This window comes from Ischnura elegans, chromosome 8 (genome assembly GCF_921293095.1).
Source record: "Ischnura elegans chromosome 8, ioIscEleg1.1, whole genome shotgun sequence".
Classification (NCBI taxonomy): domain Eukaryota; kingdom Metazoa; phylum Arthropoda; class Insecta; order Odonata; family Coenagrionidae; genus Ischnura; species Ischnura elegans.
The window spans coordinates 114442881-114467968 of NC_060253.1; the positions used below are offsets into that span (position 1 = coordinate 114442881).

At 37.5% G+C, this 25088-nt stretch overlaps 2 protein-coding genes across 2 annotated transcripts; both read right to left on the bottom strand.

The window, feature by feature from the left end:
- Positions 1 to 4690: 4690 nt before the first annotated feature.
- On the bottom strand, positions 4691 to 7067 carry LOC124163868. Its single transcript, XM_046540973.1, has 2 exons — positions 6603 to 7067; positions 4691 to 6373 (listed from the first exon to the last, which is right to left on the bottom strand). The coding sequence occupies exons 1-2, from the start codon at positions 6680 to 6682 to the stop codon at positions 6139 to 6141; spliced, it is 315 nt and encodes a 104-aa protein (XP_046396929.1). The 5' UTR covers positions 6683 to 7067; the 3' UTR covers positions 4691 to 6138.
- Positions 7068 to 12028: 4961 nt separating this feature from the next.
- LOC124164492 lies at positions 12029 to 16811 on the bottom strand. Its single transcript, XM_046541822.1, has 2 exons — positions 16142 to 16811; positions 12029 to 14164 (listed from the first exon to the last, which is right to left on the bottom strand). Exons 1-2 carry the CDS (start codon positions 16142 to 16144, stop codon positions 12029 to 12031), a joined length of 2139 nt encoding a protein of 712 aa, XP_046397778.1. The 5' UTR covers positions 16145 to 16811.
- Positions 16812 to 25088: the final 8277 nt, after the last annotated feature.

Sequence of the window (25088 nt, forward strand, 5' to 3'; positions counted from 1 at the left end):
GTCCTCTAAATCGAAATATACCTCGTTTGGTAAACTCTGATATACGTCATCGCACATTACCGTTTCAATTTGACATTGAACATTCGGTTTAATGCGATGACGCACGATAGGTTCGTCACTCTCCATTATCCTTTTATATGCTACATCGAATATATTATTACAAATATATTCGATGCAGAGGTGATACAAGGTTTTTGGATTATTGCTATTCATTGTGTGCGTGTGTGTTAATACTGAAAATAAAAAGTAAAAAAATTACACATGATGATGTTATAAGTAACACAAAAATGTTTTTATCATATTTAAACTAGTTCTATCAATTTCAAGTGTTACCAAACGCCTCATCATGTGTACGTTTTTGAGGAATTCTATAATGCCCCCAAGCAAGAGTATTGATACCATCCTCACAGATGTATCTTTTATCATCAAATGGGTTTAAAGCGACTTTATTCATTTCTAATGTAAATATCTTATGTTTCCTACTTCTAATTACGTTCATTTTTCGAAATTCTGTCAAATTTTCGTATAAACATTTTGAATAATCATTAAAAGATAAGCATTTATTTATTACACATTTTGTTATACCTTTAGCTTTCTTTTTCTCCTTACTCCCGTCAACCTTGAAAGAATAAAGTTTACTTCTGAGACCAATAAAATGAGTCATAATATTTCCATCACATTCATCTTTAAATTTCCCCAACACCTTTTTATTTATTATTGAGTAACAAGGATGATCTTTGGAATAGTTTGACGTATCGAAAGATTCTAAATTTTCTAGTATATTTTTATATACATCATCTGTTTTTATTTCGTAAATAAAGCTGTCAGTATCCATGTAAGATAACTTGATGTTTTTATCATATTTGGGTAGCATTTCATGATAATGAAAATTATACATCAACGTCTTACTTAATTCTAATACACTAAATCCAGTAGAAATTGGTTTGTTCATTTTAATGCTTGTCCTTCTGAGGTGAACTGCTGCCAGTGACTTACTAAAGATTGTTCGATCCAAAAATTCAGATTTTGATATTAGTTTATCTAATCTTTTTTCGCTTGTTACCAATTCTAATCGAATTCTTTTTCTAACATCTTCCATCATTTTCCCGTATATTGCATTAGAAAGCAATTTGTAAAAATCTCTGTCAAAATCGTTGGATGCTGATTTTCTTTTTTCAGTATTTAGATCAATATATGACTTTAACCACGGTGATTGATTGAATTCAATTACTCGATGTACTTTAAGGAGTTTCATGCCTAGGGAAAGAGCCTGCTTAAGGTTTACATAATGAATTATATATTTAGTTTTATTTTCTAGTGTTGTTAAAAGTTTTTTATGCTTTCCACCGGGAGGAATTTTGTTTTCCGGACAAAGAGGTAGATCATTATGATTATCATGAAGAGAATCTGGATATGACAAATCAACCTCTAAAATGTATCCCACTTGACTATCATCTGGAATGTTTTTAACGATCAGATTATTTATTTCCTTGTCAGTTAACCACCTAAACTTTGAGTGAGGAAGTGGTCTTGACAATGCCCATCCATACAAGTTATTAGCATCTAGGTATATTAAATAATTAGATTCACAATCAGATTTAAAATTAGTCATATACCTATTGTTAGCCTCGCAGTATCTTTTAGAACACTGTGATATTCCACCTCGAATACCTTTCTCAATCATTAACAACATATCATAATCAGTTAAAAGTTCCAATTCGATGTCTGTATACTTTAGCATTGCGTCGAAACTTAAGCCTGGAGTAGTATAGTACCATGATGGATCAAGTTTATATGTGTCAATACATATGTTTCTAAAGTTTTCAAAGACATCTGCAAGAAGAGTTACGTCACTTTTTAGGTATACATCACTATAATCACCTAGCGTTTTACACTTAAAGGAAGACCATACATTCAATGCATGTGTGTAATCATCGTCTGATATACATTCATCAGTTAATCTGTTATAAAATTTTTCTTTACTCGGTAGAAAACAATCATCAAGTCTCTCAACACAATTGGTGTAATCATATGGATATACACCTTTTCGCGTAATTATATGAGCTAAATCACCAAATATTTCATTTGTGAATTTAAATTTTCTCAAGTTAGATACAAGTGTAGCTAATGATGCAGACATAAATCGAAACGTATCAACGAATCGAATTTTAAATTTTTTTTCTATTTTTTTTGCAAAAGAAATGTATTTTTCCTCAGTGCTTGGTATTACAAATATTTCTCTCTCATCATAGGCTAGCTCACGTACAATGAAATGACCATCGTAGGCTGACAAATTGTGTATAAATATGGGTAAAAAGTCTGGCATTTTATACTTTAAGTTACATAGTTTATGTGCTGGACCGCGATACCTTCCTGTCAAATGGTCATGATCTTTGACCCTATCTTTACCTAACTCTTTCTCACAAATGTGACAATTCACTGAGGTAAGAAATATACTTTCTTCTTCCTCAGTCAGCGGATTTATTGGGATAGTGTTCTTATATATTTCATAAATTTTCACTGCTTCGTCTTTTATTCTGTTAATGAATACTCGTGCTGCATTTGGTCCTCGATATAAAATCGGTTTTTGACAACCATCTGGTGTAACTAACATATAACAGAAACTAAATGGTTCATGCGTTTGAATAACATTCGTAAAGGATTCCTTTGGTGAAGGATTACAAGTGCTAACATCCTTTAAAAGACATTCAAAGTCTGCATAGATTACATAGGGTATGCGAAAAAAACGATTCAAATTTGTAAATTTTAAAATTTTGTTTTCTTCATCTGGCATTATAACTTTACTAGGCACACCTGTTCCCTTACAGAGAGCTTTATGTTCCATAAATTTTGTCATATCCCTAAAATGTATAAAGCAACGTTTGCAAATACTTATACTGTGGTGATGTTTTGTAATTTGCGATTTAATCAATTTATTGAAATTTTTAACCCAGCAATAATGTCCTGTCTTATCGTTTGTGATGTATAGCAAATCACGATGATCATCTAATTCTTCATCAACTATTTTCATTGGATACACATTGTTCTTTTCATCTAAACCAAAGAGATTAATTGAAATATTATTCATCCTCTCAAACTTGATGATGTCCTTTGGATCAACCGGATACTTGATACAATCCCAATTATATGCGTTTCGAAATTCATTATTATTGTAATTCCAAACAAGATTTGGATGATCTATAATGTTTTTGGACCAAATAGCATACTTAAAACAATAACGATCATTATTCTTTACATTTACAACTGATTTAGTATTTTTTATTTTAGCCGGTAATTCAATATATGTAGATCCGCGAAGTGGATTATATTTATTAATGCGTAATTCCAAACCAATCACTTCAGAAAGTGACCAACCAGAGCCTTTGGCTTGGAATTCAGATTTTTCCTTTAGTATTTTGGAAAACGCTTCATCTATTATTTCATCAATCATATCGATAAGTAAAACACGTGTATTAGGTGTTTTAAATGCCGTGTCAAGTTCTTCCTTTTCATTCTTACGAAATTTACAGATTAACACCAAATTAAATTTAATTGAATTGTTTTCAATAACTCCTTCGTTAAGTTTTTCAAATAATTTTTGTTTAATATCGTTTAGAAATGAAATAACATCTATACTGCTATTTTGCTCTGGTGTTATCCAAAACGTTTTAAGTCTGGACCGAATTGCGGATTGTATTTGATTAAAACCTCTACCAAGTTGAACTGTAACATAATGCCTATGCTCATTGGTGTTCTCATGAGGCATAGCCTCATCAATGCTGTAGAAGGTTTCACAATAAGTACAATATCGTCGACCTTTCAAAATGTCTAATCTAGCTTTTAAATTTCTGAAAGTTTCCAAATCATTAATTACATCGTTTTCAAAAATTATTCTTTCATTTATGCGTGTTAAGGCAAACTCAATTTCTTCTTCCGTATTATAGACCCCAGCTTGAAAATAATTAAGAATTTCCTCATTGTTTAACGATTGAGTAAGATTGTGTATATGGTTGGTTGTGTTATCGTGCGGTAATTCATCACTTAAGCAATAATACTCTTCGCAAGTTCTACAATATTGTCTGTTTTTAAAATTATCTATTAAGTTTTTCATATTTTGATAAGTTATTTTATCATCTATAGAATCATTATTAAATATTAAATTATTGTGAATATCATTATGCGCTTGAATTAATTCCTCAATTGAATGGAAGAAACCAGAATTAAATTGATTAAAAATTTCTTGATTGGTTGACATTTTTTGTTTGCGTTTAGGTATGTTTGAATGTGAAACTGCCTGAAATAAGAATATTGCTATATATTATAACTGATGAGTATAACTTTCTAAATATATGGAAATTGATGGTTGTGTTCATAACGATCATTGTCACAATCAAAACCCATTTCGAATAAATATGCTTCTTCCTCCAAAATAACATGATATGTCACTAGATTGAATATATGTGTTGGTAAAGACTGGCAAAAAATCATAATGATATTATCTGTATTGTTCTGTACTACTCTATGAAAAACATATCCTTGTGTATCTTCATTGTTTGTGATACTATATGATTGTCTAACAATAACTTTCGATATTTTTTCCAAGCATAAATGAAACAATGTATTCATTGTAAATGTGATCTTTTTAAGTTTACTGCAATGGAAAAGTAAAACATATCAAAATGTGTTTACTATTTCTTTCTCAATTAATATATATATCTGAATGGGAAGAACATTTAAGTAATATTTCAAGATCAATTTAATGTTATTCATCAAGAGAATATTATGTGAAATTTGGCTACAGCTTAAAGGAAGTGCAAAATTCGTTTTCATTTCTGCAAAATATATTATACTGTCTGTAATTTGTTGAATACATAATAAACGTAACGACTTCATAATTGCTTACCTCTAGTAGTGCGAAGAGACTGAAGAATAGGTACTGGACCAAGAAGCAAAATGGTGCACTCTGCTACAAAATGCGGTACTGATGTGTGACACAAGTAGCGTGAACATAGAGAACAACGTTTCTCTTGAGAAGCAAGGAGATGAAGAACTATGATCTGCACGCTAATCGTTAAAAATCAGAACTGTACTTTCCTTTGGAAACGCTGCTGTATTTATAAACGCATCCGATGTTAAAAAATAAAAATTTCTGGAGAGATGGAGTGTGGGTACATCATCCAGTTAAGACTTGATTCGCTCTCCAAGGAGGCTGGTGTATGCAACGTGATGTGGGAAAAGTTCAAGGCTAATGGGTGGAGGCGCTTTGCTCGGAGCGAAGACATGCTTGAAGGTGAACTTGAGGTGAACAGACTATGAACGCTGGAGCAGGTGGCTGACGTGAGAAAATGATAATAAATTTAAAGAAGGAATTTTCAAAGCTAAAGTGAATGCATGCTCCAAGGAGAAATTGAGGACGAGTATAATTCAAGGAGAGTCGAGCAGGTGTACATGATGTGAAAAAGCTCAAGGCTAACTGGCTGAGGACGCTTTGCTTGAAAGGTTAACACACGGTCCAAGGAGAAAATGAGGACGAGTATAATTCAAGGAGAGTCGAGCAGGTGTACGTGATGTGAAAAAGCTCAAGGCTAACTGGCTGCAGACGCTTCGCTTGAAAGGTTAACACATCTCCAAGGAGAAATTGAGGACGAGTATAATTCAAGGAGAGTCGAGCAGGTGTACGTGATGTGAAAAAGCTCAAGGCTAACTGGCTGCAGACGCTTCGCTTGAAAGGTTAACACACGGTCCAAGGAGAAAATGAGGACGAGTATAATTCAAGGAGAGTCGAGCAGGTGTACGTGATGTGAAAAAGCTCAAGGCTAACTGGCTGAGGACGCTTCGCTTTAAAGGTTAACACACGCTCCAAGGAGAATCGGACTTGAGATAAAAAATGAAATAGCACTTACCTTACCGCGAACAGGGGAGTGGGATGAGGGTGAAGTGTGGTGTGAGTTGCCCGAAGATTTTGTATATAAGACGATCCTTTTCGAGGTTGCATCACAGCGTCTTACCGTCGTCCTCACCGTCGTGGTACACCTTGCAGTTTGCCTTAGACCGTCGTCACCGCAACTCCAAGCCTGCTTTCGCCGCACTTCCAGCCTGCAATTGTTCTCATCATCGTCGTACACCTTGCAGTTTGCCTTAGACCGTCGTCACCGCAACTCCAAGCCTGCTTTCGCCGCACTTCCAGCCTGCAATTGTTCTCATCATCGTCGTACACCTTGCAGTTTGCCTTAGACCGTCGTCACCGCAACTCCAAGCCTGCTTTCGCCGCACTTCCAGCCTGCAATTGTTCTCATCATCGTCGTACACCTTGCAGTTGACTTCTACCATTGCCGCAGTTGATTCCTGCAATCCAATCCATAGTTCCAGCCTTCTAAATTGTAAGTAAGAAAATATTATTAATATCATTCATATGAGAATCATACAGATGTAATAGATTGACAATACATCAAGTTTCAAGTAAAAATGATAATATGATAATTCTTAAAAATACTTACTGAGATACAATATTACATTCAAACTTATGCTTTATTTTATAGACCATGAATACTAAACCGACGACTACCACCACTGCTGCTGGTACCTCACATGAACTGACTTACGCGACCGTGACGTCCCGTAAGGGTAGCAGCAGAGCAGCAGCAGCATCCGCCTCCACTGCCGGATCATCATCCTCCGTCATCTCGCCAGTGTTTGCATCGCTGATGAGATGTCAGGAGGAAAATTTGTGTGTGAAGAAGGAGAAGCTGGTAAAACAAATGAGATATCCGGTGGAAAGTTTAGAGAGCATAAACACGCAATACGGTGATGCACTAGTGGCACATTTTCTGTTCGATGGGAGGAAGAGGAAGCTCTTCCTCCCAAAATACTTTAAACTAACAAAAAAGGAGATAAGTGAATACAACTACTTTGAAGAGAAATTTTCAATTTACCTAGATGTGGATAATATCATTAAAATTGAAAATTGAAAAATAAAGATAACTTAAGTGATTGATTCTTGTGTCTTATTCATCAACAATGTAACCCTCAAATTTTCTCCTCGGATTTGGAAAAATATAAAAAATGCAAAAAAAAAAAAAAAATTTAAAAAAAAAAAAAAAAAAAAAAAAAATTTTTAAAAAAAAAATTTTTATATTATTCCTAGACCTAGACCTAGACCTAGGCTAGACCATGGCTACACCATGGCTAGATACGAGTTATTCTATGGTTGATATTATCGGTCAACGTTAAGGGGAGGTTAAGGAATCATTTCTGCTATCCCTACACAGTCTGGGATTGAACTATACAAGCTGTATATATTTTGTCAACCTTTATGAGTATAGGTTAAGTATTTTATAGCATTCACTTAGCTAGCATAGCATATAGATCCGTTCATTATTCTCAACCTATTAAGCTATAGGTTGCTATGTAACATGCTTGATGAGCATAGCTTGATGAGTATAGCTTTAAGAGCATAGCTTTAAGAGCATAGCTTTAAGAGCATAGCTATGAGAGCTTAGCTCTAGATAGGCGGATAAGTTCCACCAGTACTTCATTAGGAAGAGTAGGTACTTACCCGAGCTGCAACTGGTGATTCCAACGAAGTCCTCAGTCCTCCCCCTTTGGGGAGAGTGGTGGGCCCGAAGGCCCAGGTGAAGTGATTCCAGCGTATGCTGCACGGCTATTTATACGAATCTTAAAGAGGCCAACACCCAACTTCTCCTCATTTCCCCCACTATACGTCTTACCCCTTACGTACCAACCGCTAATATTACATTCAATCGCTGACTGAGATACCAACCCATGCATGATATATATTTGAACGCGGGAAAATTTAAATTTCAGAATTTTCGTGCATTTATAATTTTTATAATTTATTTTTCGTGATAAGTTACAACACTATCGTCATGTGTAATGTATTGACTTAAAGTACATTCTTATATCTTTCTAAAACATAATTTGTCGAGTGATCAATTATCCCAGTTGACTAGATAAAGGCTAGGCAATGTTGATGAGGAGGCAGAAAAATTTCAGAATTAAAAGAACTAAATTGTTTCCACTCTATATATGAATAAAAATGTAATTTATTTTTTACTTTTCGTAAACGGCAATTAAATATCTTCCATCTCACATCATTTTTTAATTAATTTATTAATTTATAACTAGATGAAATTAGGAAAAATATCTTAATCGTAAAAAGTTTCTAGATTTATTTATTGTGAACATGATATTATGCAGATGTGTGAGGGTGACAGTATTATTTTAATACATCAGTTGCTTACCTCTCCCTTCACATTTATTACATATCCTTAGCAATGTGTGGTTACATAGATAATTGATATTTCAGAGGAAATATTCACAATACAATTGTACTGACTGCCTCTCCATCAGGAGATCGGTATTCTCAAGGCAAGCCTCGGGATGTCTCTGCAGAGCGGCTGTTCTGGTGTTCATGGTGACGACGAATGAGCTCGCATCCTCCTGTACTCGCTTATATATGGTAGGTTCCCCACACCACTTGAACCTTGATTGGTTCGTCGACTTCGTGGGGGTGGGTTGGGCGGAACCTCCCGTCCCACTTTAACCTTGACGAGTTCGTCGATTTTGTGGGGGTGGGTTGGGCGGAGAGTCTAGACGTTCAAGGTCACGGGGGAGTGGGATGAGTGGGGTCAATGACTCCCCCAGAATGCCCATTTCTCACCTACTACCAAAGAGAAATTAACCCCTCACTCTGTGCCTAAATTTAGATTTGGAAAGGTAGGAGCAGATTTATTTCAATTTGGGAACAAGTCTTTTTTAGTCATTGTTGATTATTTTTCACAATGGTTAGAAGTATCTATTATCCCAGATAAGTCAGCACATTCAGTAATAAATGCTATGCAACAAATATTCAAATGGACAGGTTTTCCAAAGACTGTTATAGCTGACAATGTACCTTTCATGTCACAATTGTGTCAAAGTTATTTCCAAGAAAGAGATATTACTCTTAGAACAAGTACCCCTCATTATCATCAAAGTAATGGTAGAGCTGAGCAAGGAGTAAGTGTTGGCAAAAAGTTGTTAAAAAAGTGTTTTGAAGATTGCTCTAATTTTCATGAAGCTCTTAATGGAGTATAATAACAGTCCAATCATTAGCTTAGGAGCCTCACCATCTCAAGTACTAAATAGTCGCATTATGAGGTCTAGGTTGCCAATATCTCTATGCCAGTTAGAACCCGAAATACAAATGGATGTGTATGAAAAACTGTGTGCAAGACAAAGTAAAATGGAAGGATGGTATAACAAGCAAGCTCACAGGAAGGAGGAGGAATTTTTTAAGGGGGAGAAGGTAGTGGTTAGAAGTTCATAAGACAATTGTTGGGAAAAAGCAACTATCACAAAAAAGGCGGATGAACCAAAATCATATTGGATTAAGGTAGATAGAACTGGATCAGTGGTTAGACGTAATAATTATCAATTGAAAAAGTCAAAAACTTCAAGTGATGAGAGATGTCTATTTCCATTGTATGAAGATGTTTCTAACTTAAACCATATGGGGAGTGATATTGTAAAGGAAAATTTTATAATTCCTGAACATGTCAATGTACCAAATGTTAGTGGAAAAATGCATGAAAATGTCAACTGTATGGCTCATGAGAGTGGAGCAACTAATAAGAATGTTGTACTTACTAGGAGTGGAAGAATGGTTAAACCAGTGCAAAGAATTAATCTATAATTGTTCATCCTGTAATCATATTGTACTGTTCAAAAAGAAATCTAAAGGTGTGAAAGATTTCGGAGGGAGGTGTGTCATTGGTTATGTATGAATATGTAATTTGGTTATAAGGTGGTACAAATGGTACGCGGAATAAAGATGGCGGTTTGAGAAGTTTCCATAGATCGTTCGTGTTATTGCCACATGCTTGTTCTATTCCCAATTGTCTTGAACCTATGTGTTTAGTTATGGTCTGGGCACCACCAAATATAAGTTTAAACATCCACACCTCACTTACCACTCATCACTAACGACTTAGGAAATGAAGATCGATGCATATACGATTCTTTCGCGCCGTTGCAATCTTGATACAATAATTGATATTTCATAAATAACTCTAATATATATGGCAACGATTGAAGACATTATTGAGCAGGTAATGGAAGGACGTGATGAGAAAGTTTTTTCTGATGTTCTATTTACCAAATGATATCGGATATTCTATACTATACCAGTTTTATGCATTTCTTTATTTACAGGTTAACCCATAACCATGTATCCTTACATTATACTTCACAGATGATGGAAAATAACAAACATGCACAAAATTTTAACCAATTAAATCATTGTATACAGGATTTCACAATAAAATTCGCCAGAAATAACCATAACATTTAGATGAGGACATGGAGATATCAATACTTGTGCCGAATCAAGCCGAAATCTAAGCCTTTTCTAGTTAAATTATAACGGCAATATGTACTGTCTTTAATGCGTGAATATTCTTGAATGTTTTGACATATTCTCTCGAAGAATCTAGTTTCTTAAAGACTTCACGGACTGTTATGACTTAAAGTTTTAGTTTTATCTCATCATAGCTGGGAGTTGAAGACATAATTTGCTGTATGGTAATTAAAAACATGCAGGTGAGGATTTATATAGCTATGACGGGATACATCAAAAGTTACTAATAAAGGATATAGGAACACTTTAAATATTAATTGATAATTTTGCCACGCCCTGGGAAATAGCGACAGTGAATATATAAAGAAGGAATGGTTTGTATTATTGTTATTTAAGCGAATTTGTTAATGAAACGAGGTGGAATAGTTAAAGTAACGTTAATGATTTAATTTAACAATATGAAAATAATGTATTTTTGATATAATGGGTGAAAATAAGACTTTATCATATTAGTGTAGACAAAGCTTTATTGGGTTATTCATAAATACATAAAAGCGACAATGCTTTGAAAACAAGCGTACAAGTAGAGGTAAGCAATCAATATATCAATAGTAAATGACTGCGGCATACGCCGCAGACTGAAGATCAAAATAAATGTGGCGGAAATAAACCACATTTTCAGACAGTATAGTTTTAATACAAAATTTAAAGTTCAACACAATTATAACACAATAGGTGAGCCCGAAGGACCAGCTCAAGTTAAAGTTCAACACAATTATAACACAATAGGTGAGCCCGAAGGACCAGCAGTTGGCAGGCCGTTGCGACGTGTCGAGTGCCCGGCAACCGCAGAGAGAGTACAGCAGGGCAGGTGCGAGGAGTTTCTCCGCCGGTGACGAACGAGAGAGAGAGAGAGAGCCAAGTCGCTCCGTCGATACGGCCCGCACGAGACGAGAGGAAGTGGGGGAGGGCGAAGGCAGCGCCGCTCGGGTCGTAACTCAGACAAAACGAGAGCGTTTGGCGCAAAACCGAACATTCCGCCCCCCTTGAACACCTTGTTCAATAAAAAGAGAAAAAAGAAACTCATAATACATAACACAAAAAATTATAAACCGTTCTTGTAAATGTACGTCAGTCAACAAATGTCAATCGTCAATTGGGAGGGGGAATACTCGGGTGGCAGGACGGGTAAGAGTGCCCTTGGGGGTACGCAGCTGCACCACTCTAACTATTCCATCATCACCTGGTATGGCTTTAGTTATGCGTGCCAAACACCACTGAAGAGGAGGAGTTTTCGGGGAGTGCACCGCAACTAAATCTCCCACCTTAAGACTTTGCCTGCGCCGAGTCCATTTTGACCTCTGCTGAAGAGTGTGGAGGTACTCTTGATGCCATCGGCGCCAGATGCGCTGTGAGAAGGCTTGAACAGTCTGCCATCTGCTGAGCCTATTGGTGGGTAGAGCGGCGAAATCGTTCTCTGGAATGGCTGTCATTGAGGTTCCGATGAGAAAGTGTCCCGGGGTCAGCGCCGATACATCAGCAGGATCCGTGGAAAGAGGTGTAAGAGGACGAGAATTCAGCATGGCTTCTACCTTGGTGACAAGCGTAATAAATTCCTGCAAAGTGAGAAGAGTTTGGCCAATGGAACGAATTAAGAGTGTTTTGGCGCTTTTAATGGCTCTTTCCCATAGCCCTCCTTGGTGGGGCGCGGCAGGGGGACATCCACGCAGTTGAAAAGGAGGGCATAGCCCTCCTTTTCAACTGCGTGGATGCACCAACGAAGTTTGTTCCGCAATCGGAGTATAGATCACTACAAAGTCCTCTCCTTGATACAAATCGGGTTAGTGCTGCAATGAAGGCGTCCGATGAGAGATCAGTGACTACTTCTAGATGAACAGCCTTGGTACACATGCAAATAAAAAGACACAAATAGACCTTTAATGGAACAGTTCTTCTTAGAGCATGGCTCCTAATAGTGAAGGGTCCAGCATAATCCATTCCGGTCTTCTGAAATGGTCTTATTGAGGAGCAAACGTTGAATATTGGTTGTTTCACTTCCGGTAGATCCTCGTCCAAAGGAGCGAATGGAGAACACGGCCAGTCTTCTGGCGGGAGAGAGAGCCAGCGAGGGCCAGACCACCACAAGGAATTCTTCTCGAAGAGAGGAGTGGGTAATCCACGAGAGGCACAATCAGCGGGGTTGTGTTGCGACGATACATGAAACCAACGTTCAGGAGGTACCCATTCTTGAATCTGGGCTACTCGATTTGCTACAAACACCTTAAGGCGATAGGGAGGGGTGCGGATCCATGAGAGAGCAATGGTTGAATCACACCAGGCAGTGACAGATTCCATTTTACAGTAATTGGACACCAAGTTTGAACTATAATGAATGAGTTTAGCCAGTAAATGCGCCCCACAAAGTTCCAATCGGGGTAGAGAGATACGTTTGAGAGGTGCGACACGGGATTTAGCCATGAGCAATGCTATCTTGGTGTTGTTGTCAGCAGAAGCACATCTTAAATAAATGACTGCGGCATATCCCAACTCAGATGCGTCGCAAAAACCAAGCAGTTGGACACTGCTTGTTCTTTCGATAAATAAAGATCGAGGTAGCGTAATTTCCTTTACTCTAGCAAGATTCTTCAAAATTTCTTCCCACCGGAAGGCAACATTAGAAGACAATGGATCATCCCATTGAAGACCAAGGGTCCATAAGTATTGTATGAATGACTTAGCTAAAAATACCACGGGAGCCAACCAACCGCAGGGGTCATATATTCTTGCGATAGCGGAGAGTACTGAGCGTTTAGTATGAGGTACATTGGATATTTTCACAGCATAAGAAAACTCATCGGATGTGGAATTCCATTGCATACCCAATATATTATAAATAGGTTGCTCCGAATATTGGAAAGAGAGAGGAATTTCTCTATCATCTTCTGAGATGTGGGATATCAAAATATCCGAATTACTGCACCATTTTCTCAACTGGAAGCCACCTAATGAGAGGAGTTTTGTTAAATCATGTTGAAGTGTGAGGGCTTCTTGCACATTATCTGCACCAGCAATGATATCGTCAACAAACGTTTGAGACTTTAGGACACGAGCAGCTTGCGGAAACTGAGCACCTTCATCTTCAGCCAGTTGATGAAGAGTGCGGATGGCTAGAAACGGTGCGCTCGTCACTCCATAAGTGACTGTTGTCAATTTGAAAACTTTGAGAAGATCCGTAGGGGTTTCACGCCAATATATCAACTGGAAGTGCTGGTCATCAGGATGAATTTTAATTTGACGATACATCTGACGAATGTCACATGCAAATACAACTGAATGGCACCGAAATCGCAGAATAACTTCACAAAGATCATTTTGTAATTTGGGTCCTGACAATAAAATGTCATTAAGTGAGACATTCGTTGAGGTCTTTGAACTAGCATCAAATACAACCCGCAGGCTTGAATTTGGATCTTGATTTTTAAAAACTCCATGGTGCGGCAAAAAATAATGCTTAACTCTAGGGAAATTATCACAAGGTGTCATGTGACCTAGGGTGAGGTACTCCGACATAAACTTAATATACTTCTCTCTCAGGAGAGGTTGCGCTGACAGTCTTCTTTCCAGACCAAAAAATCTTCTTTTGGCACACAGCGCTGAGTCTCCAAGAGGAGGGTGAAGGTCCTTGAACGGCAGCCGAGTGATGTAACGACCAGTTTCATCTCTGGAATGCGTTGATTGGAAATGCTCTTCACATTGTCGGTCTTGAGGAGTAAGCGAAAAATGAGGTACTTCCTCAAGTTTCCAAAACTGTTGAATAGAAGTATTGAGATTAGCATCATGGGTTGAAATTAAAGCGACGGAAGGCTTGTGATTAATTTCAGACACTGGAGTAATTGGAGTTGAGCCCATTAAAACAAATCCGAAAATAGTACCAAGGGCCAGTGGATAATTTTCTCCAAGGAAACAGCGAATTCCCGTAAATACATGAGGGAAGAGGTCAGCTCCAATTAAAACATCAACAGGAGAGGGCACATCAAAGGTTGGGTCAGCCAAGACAAATGATTTCATCTTCTCTTTCACTTCAGGCGAAATAGTTGCGAGAGGCAAATTGGAAGTGATATTTTGTAAAATCATCATAGGATGTGAGTAAGCGAGCACTTTTCCACCGACAGATGATAAACTAAGAAAAGTTAATCCATTACATTTGACATGAGATTGTGATAGTTCATTAATCTCATTATTTACTCGTCGGCGTGTAACGTTCAAAACTTGAGCACAGCGTTCCGAGATGATACTGCATTGAGATGCTGAGTCTAAAATTCCTCTAACTACATGAGAGAAGCCACTTGGTGTAGTTAAACGAATCAAAGTTGTTGCCAATAAAATTGACGTATTAGGTTTTGACGACGATAGTCCCACAAAGTGTTTTTCTGTAGTTAATTCCGGTTGTGATTTACCAGAAATTGATAGTGAGGGCAATTGCGCATTAGCTGCAGCGGTACCCGGGCGATTATTCAGCGATGAAGAGGAGTTCACGTTGAGGTGCAGGAGCGAATGATGCCTCTTAGCGCAACGGTTACATCTCCGAGATGAGTTGCATGACTTGACAGTGTGAGATGTTCCGAGACAATTATAACACCATTTCTTCTCCCCCACTATCACTTTCCTTTCTTGCGGCGATTTATCTTTAAAAGCAGAGCACGAATAAATGGCATGACTTGGGTCTCGACAGAATGCACAGAAGTTCCCCGTGGTAGTGGTAATCAGAGCCGTTTTATTAATTCTGATCTGAGGACCCTTTACTGTTCTCCTTCCATCAATTATTGCGTCTTCAAAATGGACGCATTCGGCTTCCAAAAAATTAATCAAGTCAGAGACGGCCGGAATTTCATGATTGACGCCTCGCGTATCTTCAAAACGCTTCCGAGTTTCGAAGTCCAATTTTCTTATGAGAATGGAAAGGAGCAAAATGTTTTCTTGAGTAATATCATATTGGAACGCAGACAATGCTTGCGTATTTTCAAAGTACGTTGATAAAAAAGAACGAATGCTCGAAAGTGAGCCGTTCATTACCGGAGGCATGTCCAGAATCTTGCTTACATGAAGAGACACTAATTTCCGCACGTTGTGATAACGCTGATGCAACAAATCCCAAGCAATCTTATAATTTTCTCCGGTAATGGGCAATCCGGAAACTAATTGCAGAGCTTCACCGCGAAGAGAACTTAGCAAGTACTGGAACTTTTCTACTGAGGATAACACTTGATTCTTATGGATTGTTACGTCAAACGCGTTGTAGTAGTGCATCCATTTAATGGGTTCGCCCGAAAATTGCGGCAGCTCAAGCTTTGGCAATCGAACAGAGGATCGCGGGAGCGGATTTTCACCAAGAGTTCCGGCGAGGTAGTCTGGTTTAACGTTTGCCATCGGCAGCAATGCAGAAATAATGCAATTTGCGTCGACACAGAGATCTAACATTTCTTCGCGTAATTTCACCAAAAGTTCGTCATCTTGTAGCCCCGAGGGAGTCTCTGTATCGGTGAAACGATTCACTAAATCATTGAATTCACTTATCGTATTATCAATCTCATTTTTCCAGCAAGTCAAACGCCTAATTTGGATGTCTGAAAGAGGGGACTCTTTCGATGAGGCTTCCGTTGAGAGCACGGAACCATGAACCTTTTCAAGCCTCTTCTTCAAGAGATTTGACTTTCGAGTAAAAGTTGCAAAATTCATTTTTAAGAGTATTCACACACACTAAGAAGATACAAAAAATATCCATACCATTTTCCCGTGGGCAGCCGCGAGGTAGAAAATAGGAGAGGAGAGGAGTAGGATAACGTACGCTCGTCAGTGTGCTCGTCAAATCCAACGATGAGTCAGGAGCACGTGTCGTCACCCGTCAGCAGAGTACAACTTGATTGTAGATGCAGCGAAACAAAAAACTTAAAAAATGAGCAGAAAAGAGCAACATTTAGCGATGATACTACTTGACTGTATCTTACAAGCACTGGGTACAATAAACTCATGCACTGATTGCGAATACAATGAATCCGGCCCGAAGGACCAAAATAAATGTGGCGGAAATAAACCACATTTTCAGACAGTATAGTTTTAATACAAAATTTAAAGTTCAACACAATTATAACACAATAGGTGAGCCCGAAGGACCAGCTCAAGTTAAAGTTCAACACAATTATAACACAATAGGTGAGCCCGAAGGACCAGCAGTTGGCAGGCCGTTGCGACGTGTCCAGTGCCCGGCAACCGCAGAGAGAGTACAGCAGGGCAGGTGCGAGGAGTTTCTCCGCCGGTGACGAACGAGAGAGAGAGAGAGAGAGCCAAGTCGCTCCGTCGATACGGCCCGCACGAGACGAGAGGAAGTGGGGGAGGGCGAAGGCAGCGCCGCTCGGGTCGTAACTCAGACAAAACGAGAGCGTTTGGCGCAAAACCGAACAGTATGTTAACAATAACACTGTAATTACTAGGGCGCCATTCCAAAAACAGACCCCTTGGGAAACGAAAAATCAGGTAAACTTTGACATTGGATGCTACATAGCATAAAGACAAGGCACGAATGAAATTATTCCTTAATGAAATGGGAAACATTATAATCTGTGAAGGGGATCATTAAAAACATCGCAGTATAACGATAAAGAAACAGAAGACATTATATAAACTGGAGCGCTATCGTAATGACGCCTCGTCGAAAAAAATGATTGCAGGCCATATGTCACTGGGTCATTCATTTAAACACCTATACGAATAATGTAAAACAACGAACTTCATAAGAAAGAAGAAATAACAAAATTTATTAAACATAGGATCCCCATAACCATTCAGCTCACATAGAAAAACCAAATTATTTTTTAAAATAGGGCGCTATTACATTTCAACACCGAAGAAATCCTCAGTAGGGGTTAACATTTGCACTGACACATTCAAAAAGGTAAAAAGCGAATTTTATTCAAAACGCAAACCTAATTCTGACATGCAATGACGAAATAAAGACACAGCCGGAGCAGTTTCTAAAATTGGAATTAACGAAGTAGGAAAATAAATAATAAAAATTGACCTACCAACAAATCGAAGTAAAGTTTCAATGGGTAATTTTTTTTAAATTGCAGGGAATTTTTTTGTCCGAACTCCTCTAAAATACGATAAAGAAACATGGAAGATTACAAAGCGTCCATAGCCCAAATCGTTTAATAATAAATACAGTAACCTGGAGTCAACAAATACTAGGGCGCTCACCAGAGGCGGATCCAGGATTTATTTCTGGGAGGGGCACAAGCAAGGCCGTATCCAGGATTTTGTTCTGGGTGGGGCACAAGGATACCTCGCAATACAAAACGAATGCAATGATAATGGGACCGTATTAAAAATCTTGCATATTTTTGAGGGTCTGGGGGGGGCCTGGATCCGCCTATGGCGCCCACACGAAATCACGCCCATGAAAAAGGATTGAACAGCCTTGGAAGTCATTTTTTTCTAACGACTGTGTCGTACCTAGAGCTGAGATAAAGCATACATAACAGAAAAGACAAACGAGACCAAATGGAAAAAATGAAAAACAATCATATAACATCACCTAGCCTCTTTAAAAACTAAACTTGGGCTTGCACAACGCACAGTCTCCGCACCAAATCAAATCCAGGAACAGTAAAAATTTTTATGTCTGATTAATTTTCAGCTGCAATGAAAGGAAAAAGTCTAGACACTTCAATAAAATCAAAATAATAGGACTTGAGGGTTTGAAAATAACTTTCACACATAAAAGACGGAGAAATAAAATAATTTGCCAGAAAAATATTCGAGAAATGGGTTTAAATTCGTCATTTTAAAAAACCGTTAAAGCGAATTTCAGATCGAAAGTCACCAATATTACGTGTGAACACATCTAAGATTATGGGAATCCCATAACCCAAATCTTTTTAATAGAAATGGAGAAACCACGAGTAGAAAAATAATAGGGAAGCCACACCAAATCATCCATATGGAAGGGAAGTGACATGAATGAGAAAATATTTTTTTCCGACGACTGTGCCCGGCGTAAAGCTGTGAGAACACCCTAATCATAGTCAAACATTTTCAACCAAGAGATGAAAATGAAAAACTCTCATCCAATCAAATTTGGTCTTTGAAATCAAGGCCTGGGATAGCCCAAAATACAGCCTGCGACTGAACTAATACATGAAAAAGTTAAAGTTTTTAAATTCTTTATTTTCGGTAGCAATTTGAAGAAGTTTACAGAGTCGCAAAAGAATTTAAAAAAAAGGCGATAACACCGTTTTAAAAATTAACTGAAAAATGTACGACAATAGAGGAAAATAATAGACACAAAAAAATGGAAGTAAACATTTAAAACTCACATTTTCAAAACTCTCCTTCAGAATTACGGATCGAAACTCATCTACATTACGAGGTAACACATCAAAGATTACGTAACACACATAGCCCATACAGATTTACGTTACATAGAGATACCACGAGTCGACAAATACAAGGTCGCCCACCCCGAATCACCCGCAAGGAAGGTAAGTGGTATGAATGGTAAAATATATTTTCCCGAAGATCGCGCCCGGCCTAAAGCTGTGATGTCAGCCTAATCGTAGAAAAACATGTTCAACCAAAGGATTAAAATAAAAAACGACAGCGTAAGTACTTTTCCCCTTTGAAATCTAGGCCTGTATGGCCCAACCCACAGCCCTCGACGCCATCAAAAAAATCTGGAAAAGTGAAACATTTAAAAAAATTTTATTTAAGGTAAAAATGAAAAGAAATTTACCACAATCCCAGAGGAAACGAAAGCACGACGATACCACCGTTTAAACATTCAACTGAAAAATTTACGACACAAGAGGAAAATACTTGACACACAAAAAACTGGAAGTAAAAATGTAAATGTGACATTTAAAAAAGACTCCATCAGAATTTCGGATCGAAACTCATCTACATTACGAGGTGACACATCACAGATTACGTAACAGACATAGCCCATACAGATTTTCATTGCATAGAGATACCACGAGTCCACAAATACTTGCTCGCCCACCCCAAATCAAGCGCATGGAAAAATAGGTGATGCGAATGGGAATATATTTTTTCCCGAAGACTGTGCCCGGCCTTCCGCTTTGATGACACCCCAATCGTAGAAAAAAATGTTCAAACAAGGGATGAAAATGAAAAACGACAACGTAAGTACTTTTCCCCTTTGAAATCTAGGCCCGGGGTAGCCCACACCACAGCCTGCGGCACCAACTAAAAATCTTTAAAAAATTTAAATTCTTTATTTTCGGTAAAAATAAAAAGAAGTTTACCATAATTATTATTATTATTATTATTATAATTATAGAAGAAGTATAAACACGACGATTTCACCGTTTTAATAAATTAACCGAAACATTTACGGCACTGCAGGAAAATAAATGAGCCAAAAAAATCGAAGTTAATTTTAAATGTGACATTTTCTAAATACTCCATGAGAACTTCAGATCAAAACTTATATACATTACGAGGTATGACATCAAAGATTACGTAACACCCGTAGCCCATGCCGATTTACATTGCGCAGGGATACCACGAGTCGACAAATACTAGGTCGCCCACCCCGAATCACCCGCGTGGAAGCGAAAAGACATGAATTGGAAAATTATTTTTTTCCGACAACTGTGACTACAGCTGTGATACCACATGGATCACATAAAAACGTGTTGAACGACGATCAGAAACACTCATATAACAATTTTAATTTTTAAGAAATAGGCTTGGGCTGGCATAACCCACAGTCTCCGCCACCAATTCAAAACAGGGAAAGGTAAAAATTTTATATCTTCCTTATTTTCTGAAGATTTTTAAGGAAACCTTCCACACAACTAGATGGCAGAACGACACGTCACCGATCTTAGAAATTGGATTTAACCAATGGAGGATACTGAAGGAAAATATTTTACTGACAAAAAAATCGAAGTAATGTTTTTAACGCGTTATTTTAAAAAATTGGAATCGAATTTCAAAGCGTAACTCTTCTATATTACAAGATAAAACATCAAAGATTGCGGGAGAACGCCATCCCAAACTTTTACTATGTATAAAGTAACTGCGAATCAATAAATATTACTAGGGCGCCTGCACGAAATCGTCCCGGCGCGGCGGATGAGAAATGGCACGTACTGGATTATATTTTTCCCGTCGACTCTTTTTGTGCCGATTGCTGATATTATTCCAGGATGTTTTAAAGAGTAAAAGTATGTTATAACATAACGTAATATTATATCAGAATCATTTCAATACTTTTCCGCTTTGATAAATAGCCACTGATTCGCAGTGGCGGATCCAGGATAGGGACAAGGGAATGGGCTAAGTGGGGTCAAAAATACCAGCAGTATATTGGGGGTCGGAAATAATTACCATGCTATCTAACGTAAATTGGATTCCCAAGGAGGTTAACGTTTGCTATAGCCCCAGTAGCTCCCCATAGATCCGCCACTGCTGGTTGGCCCACCTTAAAGTTAATTTTATCGTTATTTTCGGAGAATAAGAAAAGAAATTTTCCGCACACTTATATTTAAAATGACACATGGTAAGAAATGTTTGCAATTTTATCTACTCTTTGTTTGAAAAATAAGAAAAGACACACGAAATAATCGAAATATAATTTTCACTGGGTCATTCACAAATAATATAAAAGCAAATTTCGAATAATCCTTTTGTCAAGATATAAAATCAAAATTGATGTAACAGGCCATCCCAAGACCCATAAATAATATTCAGAGCACATGCAAGTCGCGAAGTACTACAACCCATTTCATTGATTTTCTTCCTGAAATTATGCTTGAATCTATCTTGAAATATCATGATATCTATGCCCACCTCATTTGCCCAGCTAGAAAATCACGATTAGGAAAAGTAAAAATTTTATAATTTTGTTATTTTCTGGAAAGTAATAAATGAAATTATTCATGATCTTAGATGCAACAATGACGCAACGAGTGAAAAATTTTATTTGGAATTTAAGACAATTATGACAATATTTAAGACAAATGTATGGAAAATATTTAACCTTCAAAATTTTAAATGATATTTTCACCGGGTAATCACGCAACAATTGAAGAAAAATTTTAAATGAAATTCAGATGGATTGATATAAAATGAAATAATAAAATGAAAGAAAGAGAACTTCCTTAAAACCGTAATCGATGTATATATATATACAGGGTACTCCCGGGTCACCAAATACTAGTGCGTCAACCGGTAATCGGCCCTATGGAAAGAGAAATCATACGCATCGGAACTTATTTTGTCCCAACGAATTTGACGCGCCTAAAATTGTTATTAAATCTACATCAGCGTATAATCATCTTATCTCTAGCGTTAAAAAAACGCAAGACCCATTTCATTGCTTCTCCGCTTAAAAAACCGTTGGGCCACTCCATCCCAATTTCATAACAGGTACTTCAGACTCAGGAAAATTAATTATAATTTAATCATGTCGTTATTTCTGGGAAATAAAATGTGCAATTTTTCACAAACTTAGATAGAAGCGAGGCACAGTAAAAAAATTTTAAAACGGGATTTCAACAAAATACGACGCTAAAACAAAATAATTAGCCTGGAAAAAAATGAAAATATATCTTTCACTATGTCATTCATAAAAAATAAAGAGAATTTCCATTTTAAATGCACCTCAATATAAATATTACACATGTATACAAGGATCAACAACTTTGCTATTTTCACATAGTAATTTATTGAGGCCGACCATGGTTCCGTTACACAGTAACATTATCAAGGTGAAAAATGCAAGTAAATTGACAGTATATATAGCAGAAGGTTGGGTAGGGAAATCTTGTATTATAGTAAAATCTTGTAATGTATTTCCACACCCAACCCTCTGCTATACATACTATCAATTTACCTGCATTTTTCACCTTGTTATGTTACTCTGTTACGAAACCATGGTCGGTGTCAATAAACTGCTACGTGGAAATAGCAAAGTTGTAGATCCTTCTATTCCTTCGATTATGTATTTCCACCAAGTTACGCCCGCTACTATTAATAATATTACACGTCATTATTTGTGAAGCAGAACATCCCCAAACCAATAAACAATATGCAGAATCTTCCGGAAATCGGCCCAGTGGAAGACTGGCATCGAAAAATGTTTTTACGGCGACTTTAACGCGCTAAAAACTGTTATTGCTCTTAGATCATCGTAAAAACATGTAATCGCGTACGTTAAAAATTCACAAGACTCATTGCAATACTTTTAAACTAGCCTTGGGCCTGCCCACCCCAATTTTCGGGCCAGATAGATGTGGGAATTCGTTTTTCCCCGAACCATATAGGACTTTAATAAACGCTAGTCCGAACTTCGTTTGAGCACTTCATTTTTTTTAGCTGTAAACGGCTGGTGTCCTAACACCCTCTGCCACACGTCTTTTAGGCGGCTGCGGGGTATTATGTAGATGTAGATGAATTTCAAATCAAGGATTTCACACTCAGTACAATTGAAAATTTTATGACTCCGTGTTAACGGAAAATATTTACGAAAATTTTATGAACGTATATACAACTGAGCTGCGGTGAAACAAACATTTGACGAAAAGGCACGAAACGATCCGATTCATTTCGGACCAGGCCGGCATGAAGCTTTTCACTTTTGAAAGTTAAGGATCCCATACACTTCATTTTCCGCGAGCCTGACCGTGCGTGTGCACCGCGCGGGGGTTAGGAAAGGGACCGCCGAGGACACAAAAGACCAGCTTATTGGATGTCCCTAGAGCCCATGCCCTTCATAAAACTGAATGACCCTTTTCTATCCCCTCCGCGCGGTCTTCCACTGCTATTTGTGGTCTTTTTTCCGAAAATATATTCGTAGCTTATATCTGAAGTTAGTCATGAATTCTTCGTTTTTCGCTTATCACATGGAAATTTCAATCGGAGTTCTAGCGTTAACATCAGTGGAGTTTCAGTTCCAAATCAGCCAATATGGAATAAAAATATGTAGTCTAAATCCGTCAATATGATCGTTAGGAGTTCGCTTAAAACTTCTTAACGCTCAGACAAACACAAGGAATTCATTTTATATATTATTAATCCATGGGAACAACAAATATTTGATTATATATAACACGGCTAAATTTCACGGCCCAGACCTAAATTACATAGGGAAAAAGTAATTACGTGATCGCTTTTTATTTTAATCCCTCGGTTGAACATGTTTTTCTACGATTAGACTGACATCACAGCTGTAGGCCGGGCGCGATCTTCGGGAAAAAATATTTTACCATTCATACGACTTACCTTCCATGCGGGTGATTCGGGGTGGGCGACCTCGTATTTGTCGACTCGTGGTATATCTATGTAACGTAAATCTGTATGGGCTATGTGTGTTACGTAATCTTTGATGTGTTACCTCGTCATGTAGACGAGTTTCGATCCGAAATTCTGACGGAGTCTTTTTAAAATGTCACATTTACATTTTTACTTCCAATTTTTTGTGGGTCAAGTATTTTCCTCCGGAGTCGTAAATTTTTCAGTTGAATTTTAAAACTGTGGTAATGCCGTACGTTCGTTTCCTTTGGGGTTGTAGTAAATTTCTTTTCATTTTTACCGAAAATAAAAATTTTAAAAATGTTTCACTTTTCCAGATTTTTTGATGGCGTCGAGGGCTGTGGGTTGGGCCATCCAGGCCTAGATTTCAAAGGGGAAAAGTACTTACGCTGTCGTTTTTTATTTTAATCCCTCGGTTGAACGTGTTTTTCTACGATTAGACTGACATCACAGCTGTAGGCCGGGCGCGATCTTCGGGAAAAAATATTTTACCATTCATACGACTTACCTTCCATGCGGGTGATTCGGGGTGGGCGACCTCGTATTTGTCGACTCGTGGTATCTCTATGTAACGTAAATCTGTATGGGCTATGTGTGTTACGTAATCTTTGATGTGTTACCTCGTCATGTAGACGAGTTTCGATCCGAAATTCTGATGGATAATTTTGAAAATATCACATTTAAAACCCTGTTTTAATTTTATTGTCAAATATTTTTTTCTTCCATGTTGGACATGATTTAATTCTAATTTGAAACATTATGGTTGTTTTACTCCAAGATATTAGCTTGAGGAGAATATTGTAATAGATTTTTATCCTCATTATTTGAATGTTTCTGTCCTAAAAGAGATCTAATCTATTAATATGCACTTACTTTTGGTTCCGGAATGCGGATAGCGCCTTAGTTTTTGTACATGCGTGGTATAGCGCTTTAGTTTTTGAACATGCGTAGTTTTTGTTGTATATTAATTCGGGGTTGGGAATGATACGTTACCATATGTTTGATTTTTTGTGTTTCATTTACAAATCCCTGTTTTAGATATGTCGCATAGGTGAAATAATAAATGTCCAGGTTACATATACACTGCAATATCTTTTTGCGACTTGCCCACCTTCCGATAGCGCCTAAGTATTTCATGTTATGAGGTTTAACAACGGATAAATTTGTTATTTGTAATCTGATAATTGAAATATCTTCCTTTTTCGTATGTCTTTTGTTCTTACTTGTACTTCCGGTTTTTTCTAATGAAGATCTCACACCTATACAGCCGTGTGTTAATTAATTAATTATCCTACCCAATCCTAACAGGTTATGGACCCAGAACGATTAATTCCGAAATAACGGCTTAAGTATTTGTAGCACGGTATAGCTCGGTTGTGTGTTTATCATTCTTTTT